We start from the raw sequence: 20,973 nt of genomic DNA on the forward strand, positions 1-20,973 counted from the left end.
CTGTGGGGGGATGGCAGGAGGGTTGCCAGGCGTCCAGTTTTCGACCTTAACTCCAGGTCGAAAAGGGACTCTGGTGTCTCCGGTCAGCAGTGCCGACCGGGCCGTTAAAAGTTCAGTCGATGGCACAGCAGGGGCCTGGGGCTAAGGCAGGTTCCCTGCCTGCCCTCGCTCCACGCGGCTCTCGGAATTGGCCGCCAGGTCCCTGCAGCCCCTAGGCCAGTGGGTGGTCAGGGAGGTGCCGCAGGCTGCCTGTGCCCCGCGGTGGAACCGCGATCAATGGGAGCTGCGGGGGCCATGCCTGTGGGGCCAAGGGCAACGCATGGAGCCTCACTGGCCGCACATCTACCTAGGGGCTGCAGGGACCTGGTGGCCACTTCCTGGGAGTCACGGTAAGTGCCACTGGGACTCTGCACACACACACACACGCACCCCACATCCCAACCCCTTGCCTCAGCCCAGAATCCCCTCCCACACCCAAACTCCTTCCCGGAGCCCACTCCCCGCAATCCCTCCAACACCTTGCCCCAGCCCTAAGCCCCCTCCGTCACCCCAAGCCCTTCATCCCCGGTCCCACCCCAGAGCCTGCACCCCCAGCCGAAGCCCTCACCTCCCTCCCGCATGCCAAACCCCTCAGCCCCCAGCCTGGAGATCCTTCCTGCGCCCAAAACCCAGCCCCACCCCAGAGCCTGTACCCCCAGCCGGAGGCCTCACCCCTGCACCCCACCCCCCTGCCCCAGCCCGGAACCCTCTCCTGTACCCCAAACCCCTCATCCCTGGCCTCACCCCCCTCCCACACCCCAACCCCCTGCCCCAGCTCTGTGAAAGTGAGTGAGGATGGGGGAGAGCGAGCAACGGGGGGGGGGGGGGGAGGAGGGGGAGGTGGAACAACCAAGGGTCCGGGCCTTGGGGAATGGGCAGGACAGGGGTGTTCAGTTTTGTGCGATTAGAAAGTTGGCAACCCTAGATGGCAGGAGAAAAACTGAGTGAGCTTTCTCATGGTACAGTTACATTGCTTGTGCTTTCTTGGTTTTTGCCCCTTTTTGGTACCCAGCCTACTCTAAGGCTGTGCCAGGACAACTGAGGAATTTTCCGTCACTGTTACAGCAACAATTCAGCAGTTAATTCTTTTACCTTCTTCCAGGCTGAACCGGTACATAGGTCCCCTTCTGACAGGGAATCCATTAGTATTTTCTCAGCTGGATTCAATCCAGACCAGATAAAATGTTAATTTTAAAGGCAGGCCTGAGCTGGAAAAATTAATTCACATTCAAAATGGCTGTGGACCATTTTTCTGTGCTGTTAAACAACTGCCATTTTCCACTCCAGCGTTTCGACAGTGGGTAAAGTGAACTCTGTGTATATCAAAGGGATTGTAAAGCTCTGTGGTATCCTTAGGATGAACGGTACATTGTGAATGGAAGGCAACGGTATTATAAAAACATGCAGAAGAACCATTGAAATCTCTCTGGTACCGAGAGTCTGTGAGATCACATGGAATTCAGGGAAAAGTTTACATTTCCTCCAGCCTCAAGGTTTAAAATCCACATTAGACAAAACTGCAGATGACACCTCCCCCCCCAACTTGATTTTTCTAGGTGACAACATACAGACAGCGGTTACTGTGGCCAAAAATGCTGGCATGATTTCTCAGACCAGTCAAGTGATTCTTGTTGAAGCAAATGAACTATCAGGTTCCCCCTCAGCATCCATCACCTGGAAGCTACTGGAAGAAAGCAAACCGAATGGCTACAGAAACCTGGTGAGTGCTAAATGGGCAGGTCTCAGGTGATGGGAGAATAAATGGTACACTGGCATCTAGGCCATCTTAGTGATGCTGGTGTAACTCACTGGGGTTACTCTGGTACCCCTGACATCAGAGACTGCCTGTTAGTCCCCATCTGTGCTACAGAACATGCTGTGTTGGAAAAGTGTTTAAAGAGAAAGTGATCATTAAATTGCTTTACTCGTATTTCAGTGTGTTGCCATTTTAATGAACTGGGATGTGACTTTGTTAACGCTGATTTAGCATACCCTTCTAGACTGGTCTTGAGAATGGCTTTCCAGGAGCCATGTTAAAGGTTTGTCCCAGTCCCACTGGTAACCCCAGCATGGTAGCTGAAACCTGTTTCAAGACTGTGTCTTTATATGGTATGTTGTGTGGTGCAGCTGGCCCTTAGACTTTGTGAGCATGCCCGGCGGGGAACAGCCTTGCCCTGACTAGAAGGGGTGGAACAGAGGTGAGCAGAGAGGAAAATCCCTGTGTGTGCAAGTAAAACATTGATTAAATCAGTTTTAAAAAATTACGTACACAAGTTGCAATTATGATAAGAAAACACATACACAATGACACTGAGACATGTGCCCATGATGGTGTCTTTTTCCCTGCCAAAGATCAATATTAATCTGAGTCACTGACTGTTGGAGGAGTGGCTCCCTATTTGACAGAGCTCGTTACTGGGTGTAGATGGATGGGAGAAGATGACTGCAGGTGTCCTTGGAGAGGTCCCCAAAGTTCTGAGTGGGTCCCACTTGCCTGTAATCCAGTTTCAGCAGCATCGTTAACATCCTAGGTCCCGCATCGGGTATTATTAATTCTACAGTTTACTGCCAAAGTGCTGTGGCCTGAGAAGAGCCAATATCTATCTACATTAATTACCTGGTCCCATTCCCCTAGCATCTGAGCACCTCCTAATCTTTCATGTGTTTATCTTCACACCACCCCTGGCAGGTAGGAACTGTTATCCCCCCATTATACAGATGGGGAACTGAGGGGCTAAGGGACTGGCCCAAGGTCACAGAGGAGCAGGGATCTGAACCAAGGTCTCCCACCTCCTAGTCTAGTGTTCTAACCACTGGACATCCTTCCTCTCTACACAATAGAGCACCAGGGTTTGAGTGCAGCTAGGTCATCTTTTAAGTCCATCGTATGGAAATAACTCTGGCCTGATTTATAGGAGACTTACATTCAAGTTGGGGGAAGATTCTGCTCTGAAGTTGGACGTAGCAGTTACCATTTTGCCATGAGTGGAAAATCCTACCAGGTCATTACACAGCATTTCAGCTATTTACTTCCGAAGGTAAGTTGTGGGCTATTTGCACTGTGGCCCTGCTCCAAGTAAATTCTGGGGAGATCATTCTTAGAAGTGCTCTTGACTTGTTTTGCTCACAACAGTCTAGTTAAGTCGAACCATTGCATATTTAGGATTAAGCCGGTGACTCAAACAACCTGCCAGTCCTTTGTTCCCTGATTTCTTTTTAGCGGAGGCACAGTGCAGGTTCATTCATTGCCCATTCGGTTTTCAGATCCTGCAGAAGTCCCATGTGAAGTGAGTTTTAGGATTTATGCTGCTCCTTATTCACACTCATCACTGCTGGACTTCTTAACCAAGTGGAGTTGAAAAAGCACACTAAAGGATTTTCAATCATTTTCTCCTTTCAGCTCCTGGTCAATGGGACAGTTTTTGCTAGAATGTCTCCAGGTCAGAAATCCAGCCTGGTGGAGGAGTTTCAAAAGTTGGAGTAAGTTTTTTATGAACATTCAAAGATTCAAAGTGCTGGATTAATTCACAGACTGGAAGGGAGTCAAATGAGAATCATCAGCTCCTGTCCAGCAGCTTGGAACTGGAAACTGAGTGCCTGATGGGAAATCCCAAATCTGAGTCTCCTACGAAAATATAGCTTGGAAAATATTTCCCCTAAGCACATTAAAGAAGAGCCACTGAGGGGGTCTGTGATAGCCTTATAGTCCCAGCTAGCAGGCTGGGCAGCCCAAAACATAACATGTCCCGCACTCAGACTTTCCTGTGGTCTCACCCATCTCACATGTGTCCTGCTGCTTCACTGGCAAGAAAAAGAGGAGCTTGTCGCCTACACATAAGATTTAGGGAAATCTCCCCGAGTTGCAGCTCTGCTGATGCTGGTGGCATTTTCACCTCTCTCTCATCAAGACCTATTTTGGGGTTAGAGAACACAGTGGAACAAGCAGCTAGGCTCAGTCTGCACCAGCACTAGAGGAACTGGGAGAATTTCAGAAAATCTTCAGTATAGACAGTTGAGGTGAGTCCAGTTCAGGAGCACACAAAATCCAGAATCCTGGGCATGACATATTTCAGTCACCCAGCCTGCCAGCTGGGACTTTTCCAATGAAACATAAAGAATAACTTACACTAATGTAGCCCCTGTCAGGACCCCAGTTATGGGAGGCGGGCGGGTCAAGGACAGGGCCTAGGCTGGAGAGGACATGGTCTGAGTTCAGGGTACACGGTCCAGGCCAGAAGCAGCAGTCCATGCGGGTGGCACGGTATAGGATCAGGTCAGCGTGAAGGTCGAGGAGCCACACTGGGTTAGCCAAGGGAGCCAGCCAAAGTGGGATTAGGGGAAGCTAGGAAGGGCGAGATGTCAGGAATGGAGCAGGGCACCAGGACCAGGAGCTAGGCAAGGTGTCAGGAGTGCACCGCAGGCTGTTCGCAGCAGCAAGCCAGTGCTCTGCCTAGTAGCCAAGGCAGCCTCCGGCAGTTTTCCCTAGGCCTTAAATAGCGTGCCTGGGTCAGTCAGGGAATGTGGCAGGCTCCACCAGCCAGGATCTCTGTGGGTGGGGCATCCAGTGGTAGAACCCGTAGGGCTTACCAGCTGCTATTCCTTATGTCCCCACACTGTCAGGAGGTGGTGTAGACATCACAGCCAGCCAGCAGACCTGGGTTCCAGCCCTGCAAGTCCTTGCAGCCCTTTCCATCAAAACGTTAAACTAACCCCCCCACTCGCTACAGGGCTCCCTTTTGCCCGTGCTGAAATGCTGTTTGGTTTGGTTTGCAGTTACTTTGTGGGCATGTGTGGAGACGGAGCCAATGACTGTGGGGTGAGTGGAAACCCAACTTAAACATTGTTTGAGAAGCGCATTTCAGTGCCAGGGAAATACTCCAGATTTAGTAGCCCTGGAGAAGCAAGTTCTCCACAGAGCAGCTGCATTAAGGACAGCGGACTTAGGCCATGATCCTTCAGTGAGTTCCACCCAGGGACCAGAGCCATCCACAGGTGGAGCTTGTTGCAGGATTAGGGCCTTTGAGACCAATCCCATCTCCCCTAAAAGCCAATGAGCTGAGGCCAGGACTCCAGGCACACAGGGCTGGCAGCCGAAACCCGGGGCATGCGGGACATCAACTGAGACCCTGGGTGCATGGGGACAGCAACTGGGACCCCAGGGGTGCTGCAGCACCCTCCACACCTCTAGTTCCCGCTCCTATGTCCTGGTGTATGCCAGGGAAGGCAGCTGGAAGATACAGCTGACATGCCATAGGAGGGGACAAAGGAGATGCGTTAGAGCATCTCCCAGAGGGACTGGCCATGCCCCATCACCAGCCTGTATTGGGCACTTCTGGGGTGACACTGGCTGGCTCCCGGTGCCCCCGTAGAGTACACGGATGGCGTTGATTGGCGGGCTGGCTGGCCAGTGAGTGTGCATTGCCGGCAGGAGGGTACTGACCAGCGCTGTGTATTTCAGGCTTTGAAAATGGCCCATGCTGGGATATCGTTGTCTGAGCAGGAGGCGTCGGTGGCTTCGCCTTTCACGTCCCGAACCCCCAGCATAGAGTGTGTGCCCGAGCTGATCAGGTGAGCACAGGCTCTTCGCACACTGCTATCGCAGAGAAATTGGTTCCTGTCCCACATTACAGCTGGGCTTTCACAGCAGAACATACATCAAACTCCATGGCCCTGAGAATGCGCTTTGCACTGCTCCTGTCTAAGAGAACAGCTTTCACTACAAGGACTATTCATTTCCTCACAGCCGCGAAGCTGTAAACTGTGGAGCATGTGGCTAAGAATGGGTTCAGTGCCAGGGAACTAGGAAGAAGAAGAAGGAGCTATAGAAAGAGACACAAGTATCTGTTGTGCTAAATCTGGGCACTGCTATAATGTCCTCGATCACAGGGCCTTGCCACACTGTGCAAACAGCTAACAAAATAACACCTTGCGGTGCCATCCCCTGAGGATCTCAAAGCTCATAATGAACCCTTGCAATGCCCTGCAAGGTAGGGAAATAACATTATCTCCATTGTACTGATTGGAAAACCAGGGTATGGAAGTTATAGACTAGATCCTGCTCCTGTTGAAGCAAAGGGAAGCAGGACTGGGCTCTAAATCAGTTGCCCAAGGCTACACATGTCGTGTGACAAAGGTCAAGGATCACAGAACAAGTCACTTTCTTCCGACACTGAACAAGGATCTTTATCAGAATAAGGGAAACAGTGTTATCCTTAGCACTTCTTTCTCTGCTGCTTTATTGTAGAGCTTCTGCCTAGAGCCTTTTCCAACAACCCACCCACCACAGCTTAAAGAGACAGGATTTGTATCTACACAACACAGTGAGCTAGTAGGAAAGTTGGGAATAGAACCCAGGAGTCCTGACTGCTAGGGTACTGCTCTAACTAATAGGCTTGCTGCCTCCCAGAACACTCCTCTGCTTTGTTTGCACTTGAAATTGATGAGCTACTGGGTTTCATCGTCAGAAGGCCAGGGCCCTGGTTTCACGCAGCTGAGACAGCCGTGTTCCTCCATTGATTTGAAAAGCTCAGGGAAGAGCCCCCTGGTGTATTGTTGCCTTACTGAGAACTCTTCGCACCCCCAGCACACTTTACATTTTCAATGCACTTTATAAACATTAGCTAGCCAGTGTCTTGAGGCGACCGGCATCAGGACTGCTCCCATGAGTCGGGGGTAGCAGGGTCACTTCCTATTGCTGCAGAGCAGCATTGCGGCAAAGGAATTCATTGCTACCAAATTCTGATTAAGAAGTGCAGGCCCAGGCGATAATTTGTCAGGGATTCATCATCCCATAACTCATGCACTGCTGTTCAACCCGACTTTCTAAGGACTGAGGAAAGCTGCACTCCCCGCCCCCCCCGCCATCCTCTAATCAGTATCATCTTTTCTCTTCCGCCACAGGCAAGGTCGCGCTGCTCTTGTCACTTCATTCTGCATGTTTAAGTACATGGCACTGTACAGCACCATCCAGTATCTTGGTGTTCTCCTGCTTTACTGGGTATGGCTCTGGGACCGGGAGTTTGTCAGTTAGAACAGAAGCAGGCCACTGCTCCCGTAGAGGGGGAGGAGGGTCTAATGGCCAAGACACAGCCAGGAGAGCTGGTTTCTTCTCCCAGCTGAGCCACAGACTCCTTGTGTGACCTATGGCAAGTTGCTGATCTGCTCTGTGCCTCAGTCTCCGCATCTGTAAAATGGAGCGACTTTTGCTACTGAGTTCAGGGGGAGAAGGGCCAGGCCCAAAGCAGAGCCGGACAAATGCACACACAGAAAGAAAGATGCAGCATGCTATCTCAGGCAAAGGCATGTACGCAGGAGATGGAGGGTGAGAAGAGAGGCTAAGGGATTACTTGCAGAGGGGGGGCTGTAGGAGAGGAGAGAGGTACTTTGGCAGATGAGCACAGGGAAACTTTTCAGCTGTTAAAAGGGTGCATTGGCTATTAATGCCAGAGCGCCCTAAATTGCCTTTGGATGGAGCCTTCCCATTTAGTGAGGAGGGATTTGCATTCAGAAATCATCTGGTATCAAGAAAAGAACTTGCCCCTTCAGATCAGTCTCTCTTCATTTTTTTGAATGAGCTGGAAGGATTATTAGCCTGCACAATGTCCATGCACAAAATGATTGTATTTAGTGCAAGCTCTGCGACTGTGCCTCTGTTGGAAGGACTGTCACTCATGGTGCACGTTATCTGGCTAGCATCAGAGGGGTAGCCGTGTTAGTCTAGATCTGTAGAAGCGGCAAAGAGTCCTGTGGCACCTTATAGACTAACAGATGTATCAGAGCATAAGCTTTCATGGGTGAATACCCACTTTGTCGGATTATCTGGCTGAATAGCATTCCCAAGGCTTTCAGAACAAACTGCAGATTATTAGCCCTATGGAAACACTGTGGGTTTATGAAACAAACAACCCTAAGGCAAATGTCTGATTTCTGTTTTCTTTTTGTTTCTCCTTTCAGCAACTAAACTCCTTTGGGAATTACCAATTTCTATTCCAAGATCTGGCTCTTACCACTGTAATTGGTATAACAAGTAAGCTCCATAGTCACCTTTTGTGTCGGTGTGAGAATAGATCTCAGCTAATTTCCTCCCCCTGGATGTGTATAATCCTGCACACTGAAAAAGAAAAAGAAAGCTACCCTGCAGTGAATACAGTATATTTAAATCAGCAGAGAGGGCTTACCGCGCAATAAGAGAAAAGGGTTGTGAGCAGATGGGAAATCCTCGGGGCTGGGCTGATAGGCAGCCAGATCTGGAGTGACTCTCAGTACCTAGGAGAATTCCTTATGGGAGAGAAAAAAGAAAAGGGGTACTTGTGGCACCTTAGAGACTAGTCTCTAAGGTGCCACAAGTACCCCTTTTCTTTTTGCGAATACAGACTAACATGGCTGCTACTCTGGAACCTGTCATTATGGGAGAGAGACAACAGCAGCTCGTGCAGAGAAACTTGAGGTGGAAAGGAAACTCAGGGCCTTCTCTACTCATGAGGTAAGGCTGGAAGATCCCAGGGGCAGCAGTTACAGAGAAAGCCATGCGGAAGTGAAAGAGCATAGGGGTACACTGCGGGAGGGCCTGATAGTAAGCCATAACCAGTGGGGTAAGGTCAAAAGTTCGCAGTCCCCAGTTCAACTGCAATCAGAGAAGCTCGTTCGCTCCTTGATACAGGTTAAAATCCCTGGGACCAAAGAGTAAAATCTTTGTGCAAGCAGCCAGCGTGACCATGTAGAACCCAGCACTGGGTGGCCCAACAGATTTGTTTAGAACCCCTTTGGGGATTCACAGCTTGTTCCGAGATCTGGCTCTTGTCACTATAATTCACTGCAACAGCTGTAACAAGTCAGCTCCATAAAAGCCTGTATGGGAGAAAATGGGTCTGCAGCTGATGGCCACTCATAATACAGCATATAATAAACTGAATGCCCATACAGCGCATTGCCGTTGTGCATTAAAGAGGTGAGTGTAATGTTAGAAGGGAAAGTGGGGGAAGGAATAGCCTCATGGATACACTCTCCTCTGCTCTATCTTGCCACTGTAGACAAACAAGACAGCTTTACTGTGAATTTTCTCCATAGCACTCTCCACATTTAAAGACCAGGATTACATATTTACATCATAAGATCTAACACTGTGGACGCACAGATCTAAAAAAGAGGCCAAGCAGGAAAGAGGTTTTCGTTTAAGGTTGAAAATGGTTCGGAGAGCTAAGGCAGAGACGTGCAATAAGGACGTGCCAGATGTCAGAAGCAGTGGAGTAGAAAGCTGGGCACCGCTGGTGGAAGGCGGAAACCAGTGCTAGATAAGAGAGAAGGGAAAAGAGAAAGACAAGTTTGAGACAGACAAGAGTAAATCCCTGGGGAGCTCGAAGAACACGGAGAGTAAGGACGGGGGGCTAGGCCTGCAGTGCTTTGTGTGTGTGTGAAGGCAAACAGCAGTGCTCTGCACGTGGTGAGGTTCAGAGAGCTGGGGAAAGACCGCGATTACATCAGTTTTAAAAGTGCCAGCCATGACTCTTGGTGCCTGATGAGAGCTTCCTTGTTATGAACCCCCTGCTTGGCATCAGGATATTCCCCTGAGCTTTTCCTCTCCCTGATGCTAGGGTAAATCAGGAGTAACTCCCCTGAAGCCAAGCTAGCCCCCAGTGTGCCCAGGAGGGGAACAACAGGCCTGGGATTTTTCCAAAATAACTTCACAGATGTCAGATGCTGTTAATTAACCCTAAATGGCTGATAATATAGTGTTAAGCTGCTGGTATCTTGGATGTACTAGTAAAAAAACCTCCATTCTTCTATCAGTGAGTTTGAACGGTGCCTACCCAAAGCTGGTCCCATACAGGCCTCCGGGCCAGCTGATCTCCCCACCCTTGCTGCTGTCCGTGGTCCTGAACATCCTGTTCAGTCTGTGCATGCAGGTTTTTGGCTTTGTGACCGTCCAGAAGCAGCCCTGGTACACTCAGCACAACATCTACAGGTAAGCCCCGTGCTCAGGACTCCAAACACAATGGGGCTGGCGTACATGTAGCTATTGACAAGCTTGGGAACTGGGCTAGGCCCAGCCCCAGAGGAGTGATTATGTGTAATATAGCTGCTGCTGAACTCACAGCAGGACGGTCGAGCAGGAGAGACCAGAGAGTGAGCTCCCAGAGCACAAGTACTGCTAGGCCAGGTGGGGCAAGGGGAGGGTGAACACCTGATGACATTCATCACAGCGCTCAGACTCACTCTGCGTGCGTCTGCTTTGGCAGCCACATTGAGGAGGCTGGTGGAGACTGGCTGGGGTTTTCCTTGAACGAGTCATTGGCCCTGGTGTGTTACGCATAGTCCAGGAATTCTAGATCACTTGGGTACAATTTCTAATAGCAAAAGGGAGAGTATCTGGGCAGTAGTTACTGCTGCCAAGGTTCCTGTTTGGTTCCATGGAAATGTCAATATGCCGCCTGGGTCCCATTACAACTGATGGCAAAGATCTGGGAAGGGCAAGTGTGGTCTAGTGGTTTGCACCCAGGCATTGGGTGTCAGGAGACTGGGGATCTAGTGCCACCTTTGCCATTGCGTCACTGTTGGGCAGGTCAATTCCCCTCTCCCTGCCTCAGCTTCCTCATCTGTAAAGTAGGGATAACAAAAGGTACCTCCTTCTCAGAGCTGCCGGAGGCCCATTCATTAGTGACTGAGAACGCTCTGGGAGTCCCAGTTGGAGGCTGGTACAGCCTTGCCAACTGCCATTACTGACCACAAGGCCTCCTCTTTCGCAGTGCCTGCCTCAGCGGGAATAAAAGCCATGTGGAGAATTCTTCCTCCGCTGCCACCATCAGCTTCACTGGGATGGAGCATGCAGATGGCAGAGAGGGGGTGGACAATGGCTACAAGAGCTATGAAAACACCACAGTTTGGCTCCTCAGCACCATCAACTGCCTCATGGTAGCACTGGTGTTCTCCAAGGGAAAGCCTTTCCGGCAGCCCGTATACACTAACTGTGAGTACAATGCACTGATTGTGTGCGACAGGCAGAGCATGGCCTGGCTCAGAGCCCGAGAAAGCCAGCTCACTAGGAAACACCTTGGCAAAAGCTTTGCTGGCCAACATTTCAAAAATAGGGGACCAACAATTTTTCAAAAGCATCTAACTGATTGAGACGCATGGCTACAATGCTCCTGGAGCTCTGCACCTCTCAGAATTTGGCCCAGGCTTTGTGGATCTTTGATGCTCAGGATCTGAGCTGGTGACTGGGGTGCATTTCAGTAAGACAGGAATCTAGAAAAGGGCAGTCTGTTTATCAGCTCCCCTGAACTGGTATGAAACAAACTACAAACAAATGGTATTTGGTGTCTGGTTGGCTGGTGGGGTGGGCGGCCTTTCCAAGGCTAATGTGGATCACACACACATGTCAAAAAGAGAAGAACCAGAATTAAAGTGCCTGCTACCCACCAGCCTTTGCTTTGGGTATCTCTAAGAAGGCCTGTGCCCCCTGTAGCATGTTGATAAACCAGTGTCTGAGAGGATTAGGATTCAGGGCTTTAGTCTGGGTCCATCCAAAAGGAAAACTAAACCAAAACCAGAACATCACCCAGTCAAGGGCCAGAATAGTAATAAGAATCCAGAGCTGACTGCCTATTAACTCACTGCCTGGCCCCCACAAAGACAAATTGAAAAAGAGAAAGTCCCTGGCTCTGTCTGGGAGTGCGCTCTGATGGCCTCTGGTGCCCACCTGGGAGAAAGCACTCCTGAGCCCCCAGCTGGCCGCTCACAAGGCCCGACCAGAAGTCAGAAATGAAGAAAACCTAGGAAGCTGTCTAGGTCTTCGCCTTGCAGCACAGCTCTCCCTTCCTCACCTCTGTGAGATTCCACCAGGAAATGCTCAGCGGGTCCAGCCCCGACGACTGCAATGGGAGGTGTTCATTGGGTTGATAATCCTTTCTGAGGGGCTGGTCCTAATGTTCCCAATCAGGCAAAACTCTCTTGGAATTTTTCTTGCTTTAGGGTTGAATTAACCCAGAGTGAGGACTGCATGTCTGGCTCTTTGTTAGGGGCACTGGCGGGGAAGGGCGTGAGCATCACATTTCTCCACAAGATGGTTAAGAGGTGACTTGATTGTGATTGCAAGTACCTGCCTGAAGAGATTTCTGATAGCAGAGGGCTTCTCAGTCCAGCACACAAAAGCGAAGCAAGATCCAGTGGCTGGAAGCTGACAACAGACTCATTCAGACTAGAAATAAGGGGCACACTTTAACAGGGAGGGTAATTCACCCCTAGAATACCTTACCTAGGGATGTGATAGATTCTCTGTCACTTGCAGTCTTTAATTAAGATCAGAAGTGATGTCCTGGGTTCCATGAAAGTCAATGGCAAAACTCCCGTTGACTTCAACAGGAGCAGGATTTCACCCTAGATTTCTTTCTAAGCACAAGTTACCGGGCTCGATCCAGGAATCACTGGGTGAGGTTCTCTGGCCTCTGTGATGCAGGAGGTCAGATTAGATCACAATGATCCTTTCTGGCCTTAAAACCTATATATGTAAGGCTTGTCTCAGCCTCGCATGTGTGCTCTTGACTGACCAATGCTGGGTTTCTTTTACTGGGTTTATTTTCCTTTTGCTCCAAACTCTTCCCAGTTTTCAGTGAAGTTTGGCATGGCATGGTAAATGATGGGGGAGGTACTCAGGAGTGCATGTGAGCAGCTGAGGACGCTCACAGCCACATTGTTTCACCTGACTGCTCTTGTCCCTTAGACATATTTGTACTTGTGCTAGCAGCACAGCTGGGCATCTGTGTCTTCTTTGTGTTTGCCGACACTGAAGGTCTCTACTCACAGCTGGATGTAAGTATCATGTCAGGACGTGTTCTCTGTGCTCTAACCCCGTGTTTCATTAGAGACCCCGGATGGGTGAGGTCATATCCTTTATTGGACCAGCTTCTATTGGTGAGAGAGAGACAGGCTTTTGAGCTTATGCAGAGCTCTTCCTCAGGTCTGGGTGAGGTGAGGTCGAAAGCTTGTCTCCCTCACCAACAGAAGTTGGTCCAATAACAGATATTACAACCCCCACCTTGTCCCTCTAAAACCTTGGGACTGGCATGGTTACAACACCACTGCATACGGTATTTCATAAACAGTCTGCACTAGGATCACCTCTGACATCAGGCACAGAGTCTCACTGGGTGTTCCAGTAAGTCTGAAGCCACGCTAAGTTTAAAGTAGGGTTGAGTCAGATGAGAAGGACCGAGCAGTTCCTGGGGCTCTGGGTATATGCATTCGGTCACCTCTACATTGCCAGACTGAAACCAGCTTGGATCTGGGCACTCTTACCACCTGATAGCTGGATAGAGACCTATGTGTATTGTTCGGTCCAGTCCCTACCGGAGAGGTGTCTACATTATCAAACCCACCTCACTCGGTGTCCTTGTGGACTGGGTACACCTGGAGGTGGCCACACCAGGTCAGTGTTAAAGCATGGGGCGGGGGCGGGGTGTGGAAGCTTGCACGGCTGCCGTCCATGCTGGCCCTGCTCTGCAAGCAGAGAGAGGACGACATTCCCTGGGGCTGCCGGCAAGCGCCTTGCACCAACACCAGAGTCACAGTCTAAGAAAACCCAACGGTAGTCTAACGTGTGGCACATGCTCACAGTCCAGAGTCTACCATGGCCTAGCCCACAGTGCACTAAAGTAGCATTTGAGTTCAGATAGCAATGTCCGGGCTACAGTAACTGCATCAGGAAATAGGGACATGCAGGAAACAGATCTGAGATTTCACTGCTCCTTACCAACCAGCCATGCTGAAAATGCCTCTCCCTCCAGAGCAACTCCCAGCAAGCAGAGCATGTTGTAACTGGACAGCTACAGTTAACAGGATCAGCCACTGGCTGGCACTTTAAAGGAAGCATTATCCCAGGTAGTTTCATACCCACAGTAACACATTCTCACCATCGCTGTTATAACAGACTAAAACTGGCTCTGGGAAGAATGGTCATGACAGCGATCTTATTCGAATCTGCTTGGAAGAGAGGAATTTAGTTTACATCATAGATAAAGCCTCAATCTTTGGTGAGGAAAAATAGAAAAACGTGGGAACTCAAACTCTGGGTGAAAGCACCAATCCATACTTTGGATCTGGGCTCCAGTCCTCAAATGAGTTGAGCCAACACCAGAGATTCCAAGACACCCAACCTTTGGGAAGTTTGGATCTGGATTCGGAGCGGGAATGACCTCTCTTTCGCTCTTGGTCTTTAAAAAAGAAAGAGAGAAATTAGATTTCCTGTTGCAAAGCTGCAGCTCTATTTTCTCTGCTGAGTCATGAGATTAAAGGCTATTTCAGTTCTTCTTTATGAGGGTTTCATCATGCTAGAGGGCAAGCTCACCTCCGTCAGCTCAGCAGGTAGTGGCTACTACATCCAGCCAAACAAGGATGCTGTGCTCTGATGATGTCAGCTCACACAAATGCTTGCAGGTGCACACACATTGCTGACTGGCTTCCATCTCCCTTTCTCCCAGCTCGTGTGCACCCCCACCTTCTGGAGAATCTCCATGGTGATAATGCTGCTGGTCACATTTGCTGTGTCCTTTGTTGTAGAGGTGAGAGCCTGTGTTTAATTTCACCTTTAAGATTGTCCAGATAGCAGAATGGGTCTGGACACTCCCCACTCCCTTGTCACTTGCAGAATTAATGGCAAACACTTTTACAAGGGGTGAAAGGAAGGACTCGGTTGCACGGTGGAATTGGAGGTGGCATTCGCGGCTACACAGGCTCATAGTGCCAAATGCTGTGTCTGTAGATGGGCCCGTTCATGACCAACAGTCTCACGCGGGTAGGGCTGCTAGGAACAGCCCACAGCAGCCCTGGGCTTGGGGGGCACATTTACTACTACAGGGGTCAAGAGGAACTGTGTACTCCCTCCACCTCCTCTGCCATCCTGGCCTAGGCACCACAGTGCCCAATTGGCCAGTCATGGACTATATCCCTGGCATCCGGCACTGGGCAGGTCAGGCACCAGATGTGGGGGACTATGGCCTGAGCTGATAGGAGGACTCCCGTGCAGCTAAGAATTTCATTCTTCCCCTCCCTGCAGTAGCTTATCAGCAGGGCTCTTTCTGCAGCGGGCGCCCAACCGGCTCCCAAAACTCCACGGTGCGTTCTGGGGGAGGATGCTTTCCCCAGGGTGTTAGCTCTGCATATCACTCCCATATGGCTGGGGTCCCTGCCCCGGCTCAACCAAGCACGGGAACATCTAGAAAAGCAGCGCTCACTGGGATCCAAATGTCCAAACCTGGCAGCAGGCTGCTGCATGCCAGCCTCAGCACCTTTCCCCATGAGATGGGCTGCCGGCACTGGGACCACTGCGTCTGCTGGGTGCTGGCCCATCTCTCAGGGCCAGAGAAGGGTTTGGATTTTCTTCCTCATCTGCAGAGTTTTCCACTCAAATGCTGCAGATTAGTGGATGGAAGGGAGGCAGCTCTCATTGAGAAGTCACACCTGAATGATCATATCCACAAGGAGGGACGCAGCCCCAGCGGGCTGGTTCCTCCAGAAGGCGGCTTGTGCCCAGAGGTAGTCATGGGGCAATGTCCTTAAGCAACTACTGGTGAGTAACTTTCCATTTGCCCACCATGGACACATCCAGCAACAGCTTCACGAGCTGCAGAGACACTGCAGAGAGCGGTGTAGGGCAGGCGGTGAAGAACACCATATCCTGCTGAAACTGCAGAGGCCACCTAGATAGGTTTGAATGTGATCATCCAGAGTGGGCTTTGACCAGAAACCCCCCAACTTAGCTTCTCAGGGAAGCTGTTTATGTGAATTATTCATAGGCTGGCGATCCCTTCTGGTTTACAGCAGCAGAAGTTAATTGTGTGCATGCAGAAAGCATGAGATTCCTCCTCTGTAGAGACAATGTGGCTCTGGCTTATTTCCATGCTGGACCCTCTTTCCTTTCCCCCCACACACTGGCTGCATGGCAATGAAGCAGGTCAGTGAAGCTGGTGGGGAAGGGAGGCGAGTTGTAGCTTGAATTTAGACCTATGGGGTATTGAAGAGTTCCCAACTCCTTGGAGCCACACAGAGTTTGTTAAAGGAAATACACCTGCCTGTGTGCAGAGAGGATGGTTCAGGGTGTTGATCACTGGAACCTTTACTCTTTAGGTCACTGCTTCGTTTCCATCCCAAGTCAACAGTAGCCAAATGGTGTACCAGCAGTGGATGCTGGGAAGCCCATGTGAGCAGCACTGGTGATCCCCCTCCAGATCCTAGTGGATCAATGGCCCTGCTTGGCACCCATTGCTGGCAGCTACCCCAAGGGACCCAGGACTGAATGAACATCGAGAGATGAACTCCTCTCTCACCTTCCAGTAATAAGGCAGTGTGGAGTGAAGCACCATCCACCACATTGCCAGAAGCCCTCAGTACCTTGGGCTGATTTTCAGAGCTGTGAAGGCCCAGTGGTTTGAGTGGGGTTGCTAGGGTGTAACTAGCGACAGGAGTGTTAGAGCTGAGGGTTTGAAGTGGACAGCCCAGGGTTTGTGAGGTGAGGTGTATCAGCAGGACAGGGTGGGAGAGTTGCTTTCCCACTCCTTGTACCAAGCCTGTCCTGTGGTAGAAGGGGGAAAGCCATGAGTCTTGTCAGTAGTTCACTCTTGGCCCTTACTCTTGCAGGAGGCGGTCATTGAAAACAGAGCCCTCTGGATGCTGCTCAAAAAATGCTTCCAGTACCAGTCCAAGAGCCTTTACAAGAGGCTGCAAAGGATGCTGGAGCAGGACTCAGCCTGGCCTCCTCTGAACGAAACCGTCTTCTCAGAGTCCAGGATGATACCAGTGGAGGACAACAGGGTAGCTTACAGGAATCCAGTGTTTGAAAGCAATGAGGATATGGTCCGAAGGAAGTGGCAGGGCAGATGCCCAGGAAAAGGCTGCAGCTGGCCATGAAAGGAGTAGGCCTGAAAGATGTAAGGCTAGAGCTGGGATTGGCCGAATCCCCACACCTGGCTGAACTTCTGGGCCCACATTCCCCATGCCAGGGTCGCTTTGTGACACACCAGAAGCATAACGTGGCCCTAAATCCGGCTCTGGTGGCACAGAGCCAGTACACGGTTCCCCCCTCCGGCAGCCCAGGTTGCGGGCACTGCCCCAGCGAGCTGTGGCCGCTGGCACCGGGGTAAGTCAGAGGAGTCCTCAGCCACGGCGCAGGCCAGGGCCTTATCTTGGTCATGAGCAGAGCCAACGCTCCTGCCCGCAGTGCCCCTCAGAGAGCATGCAGAACTCAGCTCTTTGCTGAGGCTGGACACAGACAGACCCTCTGGTTCCCTAGCGCCCAGCTTCTGCTGCCTCCTGCTGCCACACAAGGTCTCCCCGAGTCCTGGCCTGGTCTGAGCTCTCATGGAAGCTTGGGGGTTGGAAATCTGGACCCTAGCAGTTCAGGGTGTTTGGATTCAGCCCATCACGGTGGTAGACTGGAGCGGTAAGCTCAGATCCCAAACCGGGGACCCGATGACCCACCCAGGCTGAGATGCACTCAGGGTGGGAACAGAGTTGGAGGGACCAAAGGAAGCTTTTCTGGCCCTGGCTCACCCCTGCAGTATGTTAGAGCAGCCTCACAGCTGCTCCGATTTTTGCCTGAGCTGCACATGGCCCACTCGGGGGCTTAGACAGCCAACAGAGCCCGAGCCCCCTCCAAGAATCACCCAGCCAGGCTGCAACAGGGACAGTGCAGAACTGCTCTACCAGCTTTCTGCTGCCAGGGAGCCTGCTCACGCGGAGAATCTTTAACACCTTTGAGGACTTCCGCAACTCAGCCAGGGTCAGGGGCCTATCACAGGAGTGGGGAGGGGGGTGAGGTTCTGTGGCCTGCAACATGCAGGAGGCAGCCTAGAGGATCCTATGAAATCCTGACGTTCCCTTCTGGCCTTGACATCTATGGTTACGTCTACACTGCAATTAAAAACCCACATGGATGTAGTTTGGAGGAGGTGGGGGGAGGCATTGCCCCCCCAAACAGAAGCGAGGTGTGGGGGGTTTACATGGGGTCATGTACCACTCCCCCCACCCCATTTCTACGAGTGCCAACCTGCCCTGCAGGGCTTGCTTTGCTCGGCCTGCCGGGGGTGGGAGGGGGTGAGAAGAGGGGCTCTGTCCTTCCCACGGTGCACCTCCCCCACAGCACATTTCGGCTTGTGGGGAGCAGAGGGGGTGGAGCGGTCCTAGTGCCCCCCTGTTTCCTGTATAATGGTGAGTGCCCACGGGGTGGGGGGGCAGAGCAGGGGTTAGGGTGGTGTGGGGGGAAGAGACAATGGGGAAGGGGGGTGGGCTGGGGGAGAGGACAGAGGGGAGAGGAAGGGGGAGGGGATGGGGGAAGAGAAGGGGATGGGGAGGGGAAGCAGGAGCCCATCAGGTGGCGTCCCCTTGGCGGCAGCAGCAGCCCCAATAGGGAGGTGGCCCCAGCAGCACCAGAGCGATGACATGGCTGCAGCAGCCGGTGCCTGAGTGGCTGCCAGCAGCACCTGGGGCCCCCCCGTTAAGCCGTTCCGTCCCCTCCAGCACCGGCAGCCCGGGTACCACGGCAGGCGGGGGGAGAGCGCCAGTGAGCCAAGGGAGCCGGCTTCAATGTGCACGTCTGCGTGCTTTGCCCCCCCAATACAGTGGTCAAGTGACGCCTGTGGAATCCCGCGGCTGGCCCGTGCTAGCTGACTCGGGCTCGCGGCGCTCAGGCTAAGGGGCTGTTTTATTGCGGTGTACATGTCCCTGTGAGGTGAGAGGGCCCCAGAGCGTGGGCTGCAGACCAAGCCCCAGTGGGTACACTGCACTTAAGTCTGAGCCCCGCGACCCCGAGTCATCTGGCATGAGCCGGCCACGGGTGGCTAATTGCAGTATAGACAGACCCCATGAGTCTATGAGAATCTCCAAGGGGAGATTGGAGGCCTTCAGCACCTCTTTACGTTGCCAGAGTAACGTAAAGGGACCTTAGGGCAACGCAGAGTCATACCCCATCTCTGTGTTTGGAGGTTGGATCGGGAATCTGGGTCAGGCCCATCTCTAATAATGCTCACAAATGCTCTTACTCTTGCTGTTCTTTTAAATGATGTAGCTGTAGTATGAGACTGCACTTTATTTTCAAATTAAAATCTATTTTCCAGATATTAAAACATTGACTCCAGATAGTCTCTCCTTGATTAGTGCGTGTTTCTGGGATTTCCATTTTCTAAAAAACCAAAATCTAATAAAATTGCTGAGATTTGCAAATTAAGTATCCCGTTCTATGGACTACAGCAGGCTTCCAATGACCAGGTGCTGGTCTCCCAGGCTCCCAAGTGTTCCCACCCAGCCTTGCTCCCCTCCTCCAGCTCTCTTGGGCTGGGCAACAAAGCTGATAAAATAGTCAACAGAAGAGGGATTTTGTTCACTGATTCATGTGGTTTCACACCCTGCATATTGTCATTCTCTGTGACACTTCAGGAGACTAGGAATTTTTCACACTGATATATCTGAAACACTGAAAAGCCATTTTCATTCTAAAAGGAACACTTGAGCATGAGTGTGCGTGTGTTCTCCATCATAGCCCTCTCCAGTTTGGCTTTCAACCCGGCACATCCTGAAACCACTCTCACCAAAGTCTGTTCTGAGAATTCTTCCTAGCCCAACCTCAGAAGTAGTACTTAATCCTCATCCTCCTTGACGGGCAAGCCGACTTGAACGCTGCTGCTGATGCTCTTCTCGAAATATTGTCCTTCCTTGCGTTCCAGGATTCTGACTCATCTTGGTTCTTCTCCTACTGCTCCTTCCGCTTGTTATCATAGCTAGTTTGGGTAGGTCTGCTCAAGCTGGAACCCAGTGCAGACAGACCCTCTGTGGAGATTCCTTAGGGCTCTGCCTGGGTCCCCTTCTCACTGCATAATCACACCTGCAAACACAAATTTAACTACCATCTCTATGCTGACAGTGCCCGGATCTCTCTCTTTTCTCCACACCTGTCTCCTTCGGTCCAGACTAAAATCTCGGCCTGTCGCTCTAACACCCCTCACGTATATCTGAGCTCAAGCTCAGTGTAGCTAAACCACAGCCCCTAATCTCCCCACACACCCTAAACCCTCCCTGATACCTCCTTTATCACCCACCACCATCTGGCCCGTCACTCAGGCCCAGAACCTGGGTGTCATCTTTGATTCGGACCTCTCGCTGTGTCCTCACATCCAGCCTACGTCTACACTGAAAATGTTCTATCGACAGAGTGCCTTGGTCAGGGGTGTGAGGAAAAATTGCCTGACTGTCACTGTTATGCTGCCAACCTCCCCCAGTGTAGATGCAGCTATGTCGACAGAAGAGGACTTCTGTCAATGTAGCTACCACCCTTCAGGGAGGTGGTGATAAATGAAGGGGGCGGAGGGTAGCTCCCTTTTATGGACACCCAGCCAGCCAATAGCTATAAAATCCCTCTTAGTAGCTGTTCTCTAATTGCTCTACCTGTAAAGGGTTAAAAAGTCTCACTGTGATGCACAGGTAAAAGGAAGTGAGTGGGCACCTGGCTAAAAGAGCCCATGGAAGGCTAGAACTTTTTAAAATTGAAACAAGACTTCCCTTTTGTCTTACTGTTGTTCTCAGGGAGACGCAGACAGGAAGCAGTTATGCTGTGAGAAGCTTGGGCCAGGTATGAAAAACCATCACTATCATACCTAGAAACTACTCATTTAAAACCCCAGCTATGTAAGCAGATCAGAAAATATCTAGGAAGATGTGATTAGGTTTATCCCTTTTATTTCTTTATGGCTTGTGGATTCCTCTGTGCTAACCCCAGGTGCTTTTGTTTTGCTTGTGACCTTTAAGCTGGACGTCAAGAGAGCTATTCTTAATGCTTAACCCTTGTAGTTGTTTTTTTAAAATCTAGCAAAATTCCCAGATGAATTTTCTTCTTTTTTTATTAATAAAATTTACCTTTCTTCAGAACAGAATTGGATTTTTGTGTCTTAAGAGGTT

At 51.0% G+C, this 20,973-nt stretch overlaps 1 protein-coding gene across 1 annotated transcript in view; it reads left to right on the forward strand.

Moving 5' to 3' along the window:
• The window catches only part of LOC125643199 (putative cation-transporting ATPase 13A4), a 73,992-nt gene extending 55,761 nt beyond the window's left edge, over positions 1–18,231 (forward strand). The window contains exons 19-30 of the mRNA XM_048865481.2: positions 1,596–1,759; positions 2,955–3,077; positions 3,440–3,519; positions 4,813–4,855; positions 5,498–5,607; positions 6,940–7,036; positions 7,993–8,065; positions 9,826–10,000; positions 10,782–11,002; positions 12,755–12,843; positions 14,511–14,591; positions 16,666–18,231. Of these exons, the coding sequence (XP_048721438.2) occupies positions 1,596–1,759; positions 2,955–3,077; positions 3,440–3,519; positions 4,813–4,855; positions 5,498–5,607; positions 6,940–7,036; positions 7,993–8,065; positions 9,826–10,000; positions 10,782–11,002; positions 12,755–12,843; positions 14,511–14,591; positions 16,666–16,935 (1,526 nt within the window). The 3' untranslated portion in view covers positions 16,936–18,231. The remainder of the gene's footprint in view (positions 1–1,595; positions 1,760–2,954; positions 3,078–3,439; positions 3,520–4,812; positions 4,856–5,497; positions 5,608–6,939; positions 7,037–7,992; positions 8,066–9,825; positions 10,001–10,781; positions 11,003–12,754; positions 12,844–14,510; positions 14,592–16,665) is intronic.
• Positions 18,232–20,973: the final 2,742 nt, after the last annotated feature.

Source organism: Caretta caretta, chromosome 9 (assembly GCF_965140235.1).
Source record: "Caretta caretta isolate rCarCar2 chromosome 9, rCarCar1.hap1, whole genome shotgun sequence".
Lineage (NCBI taxonomy): Eukaryota > Metazoa > Chordata > Testudines > Cheloniidae > Caretta > Caretta caretta.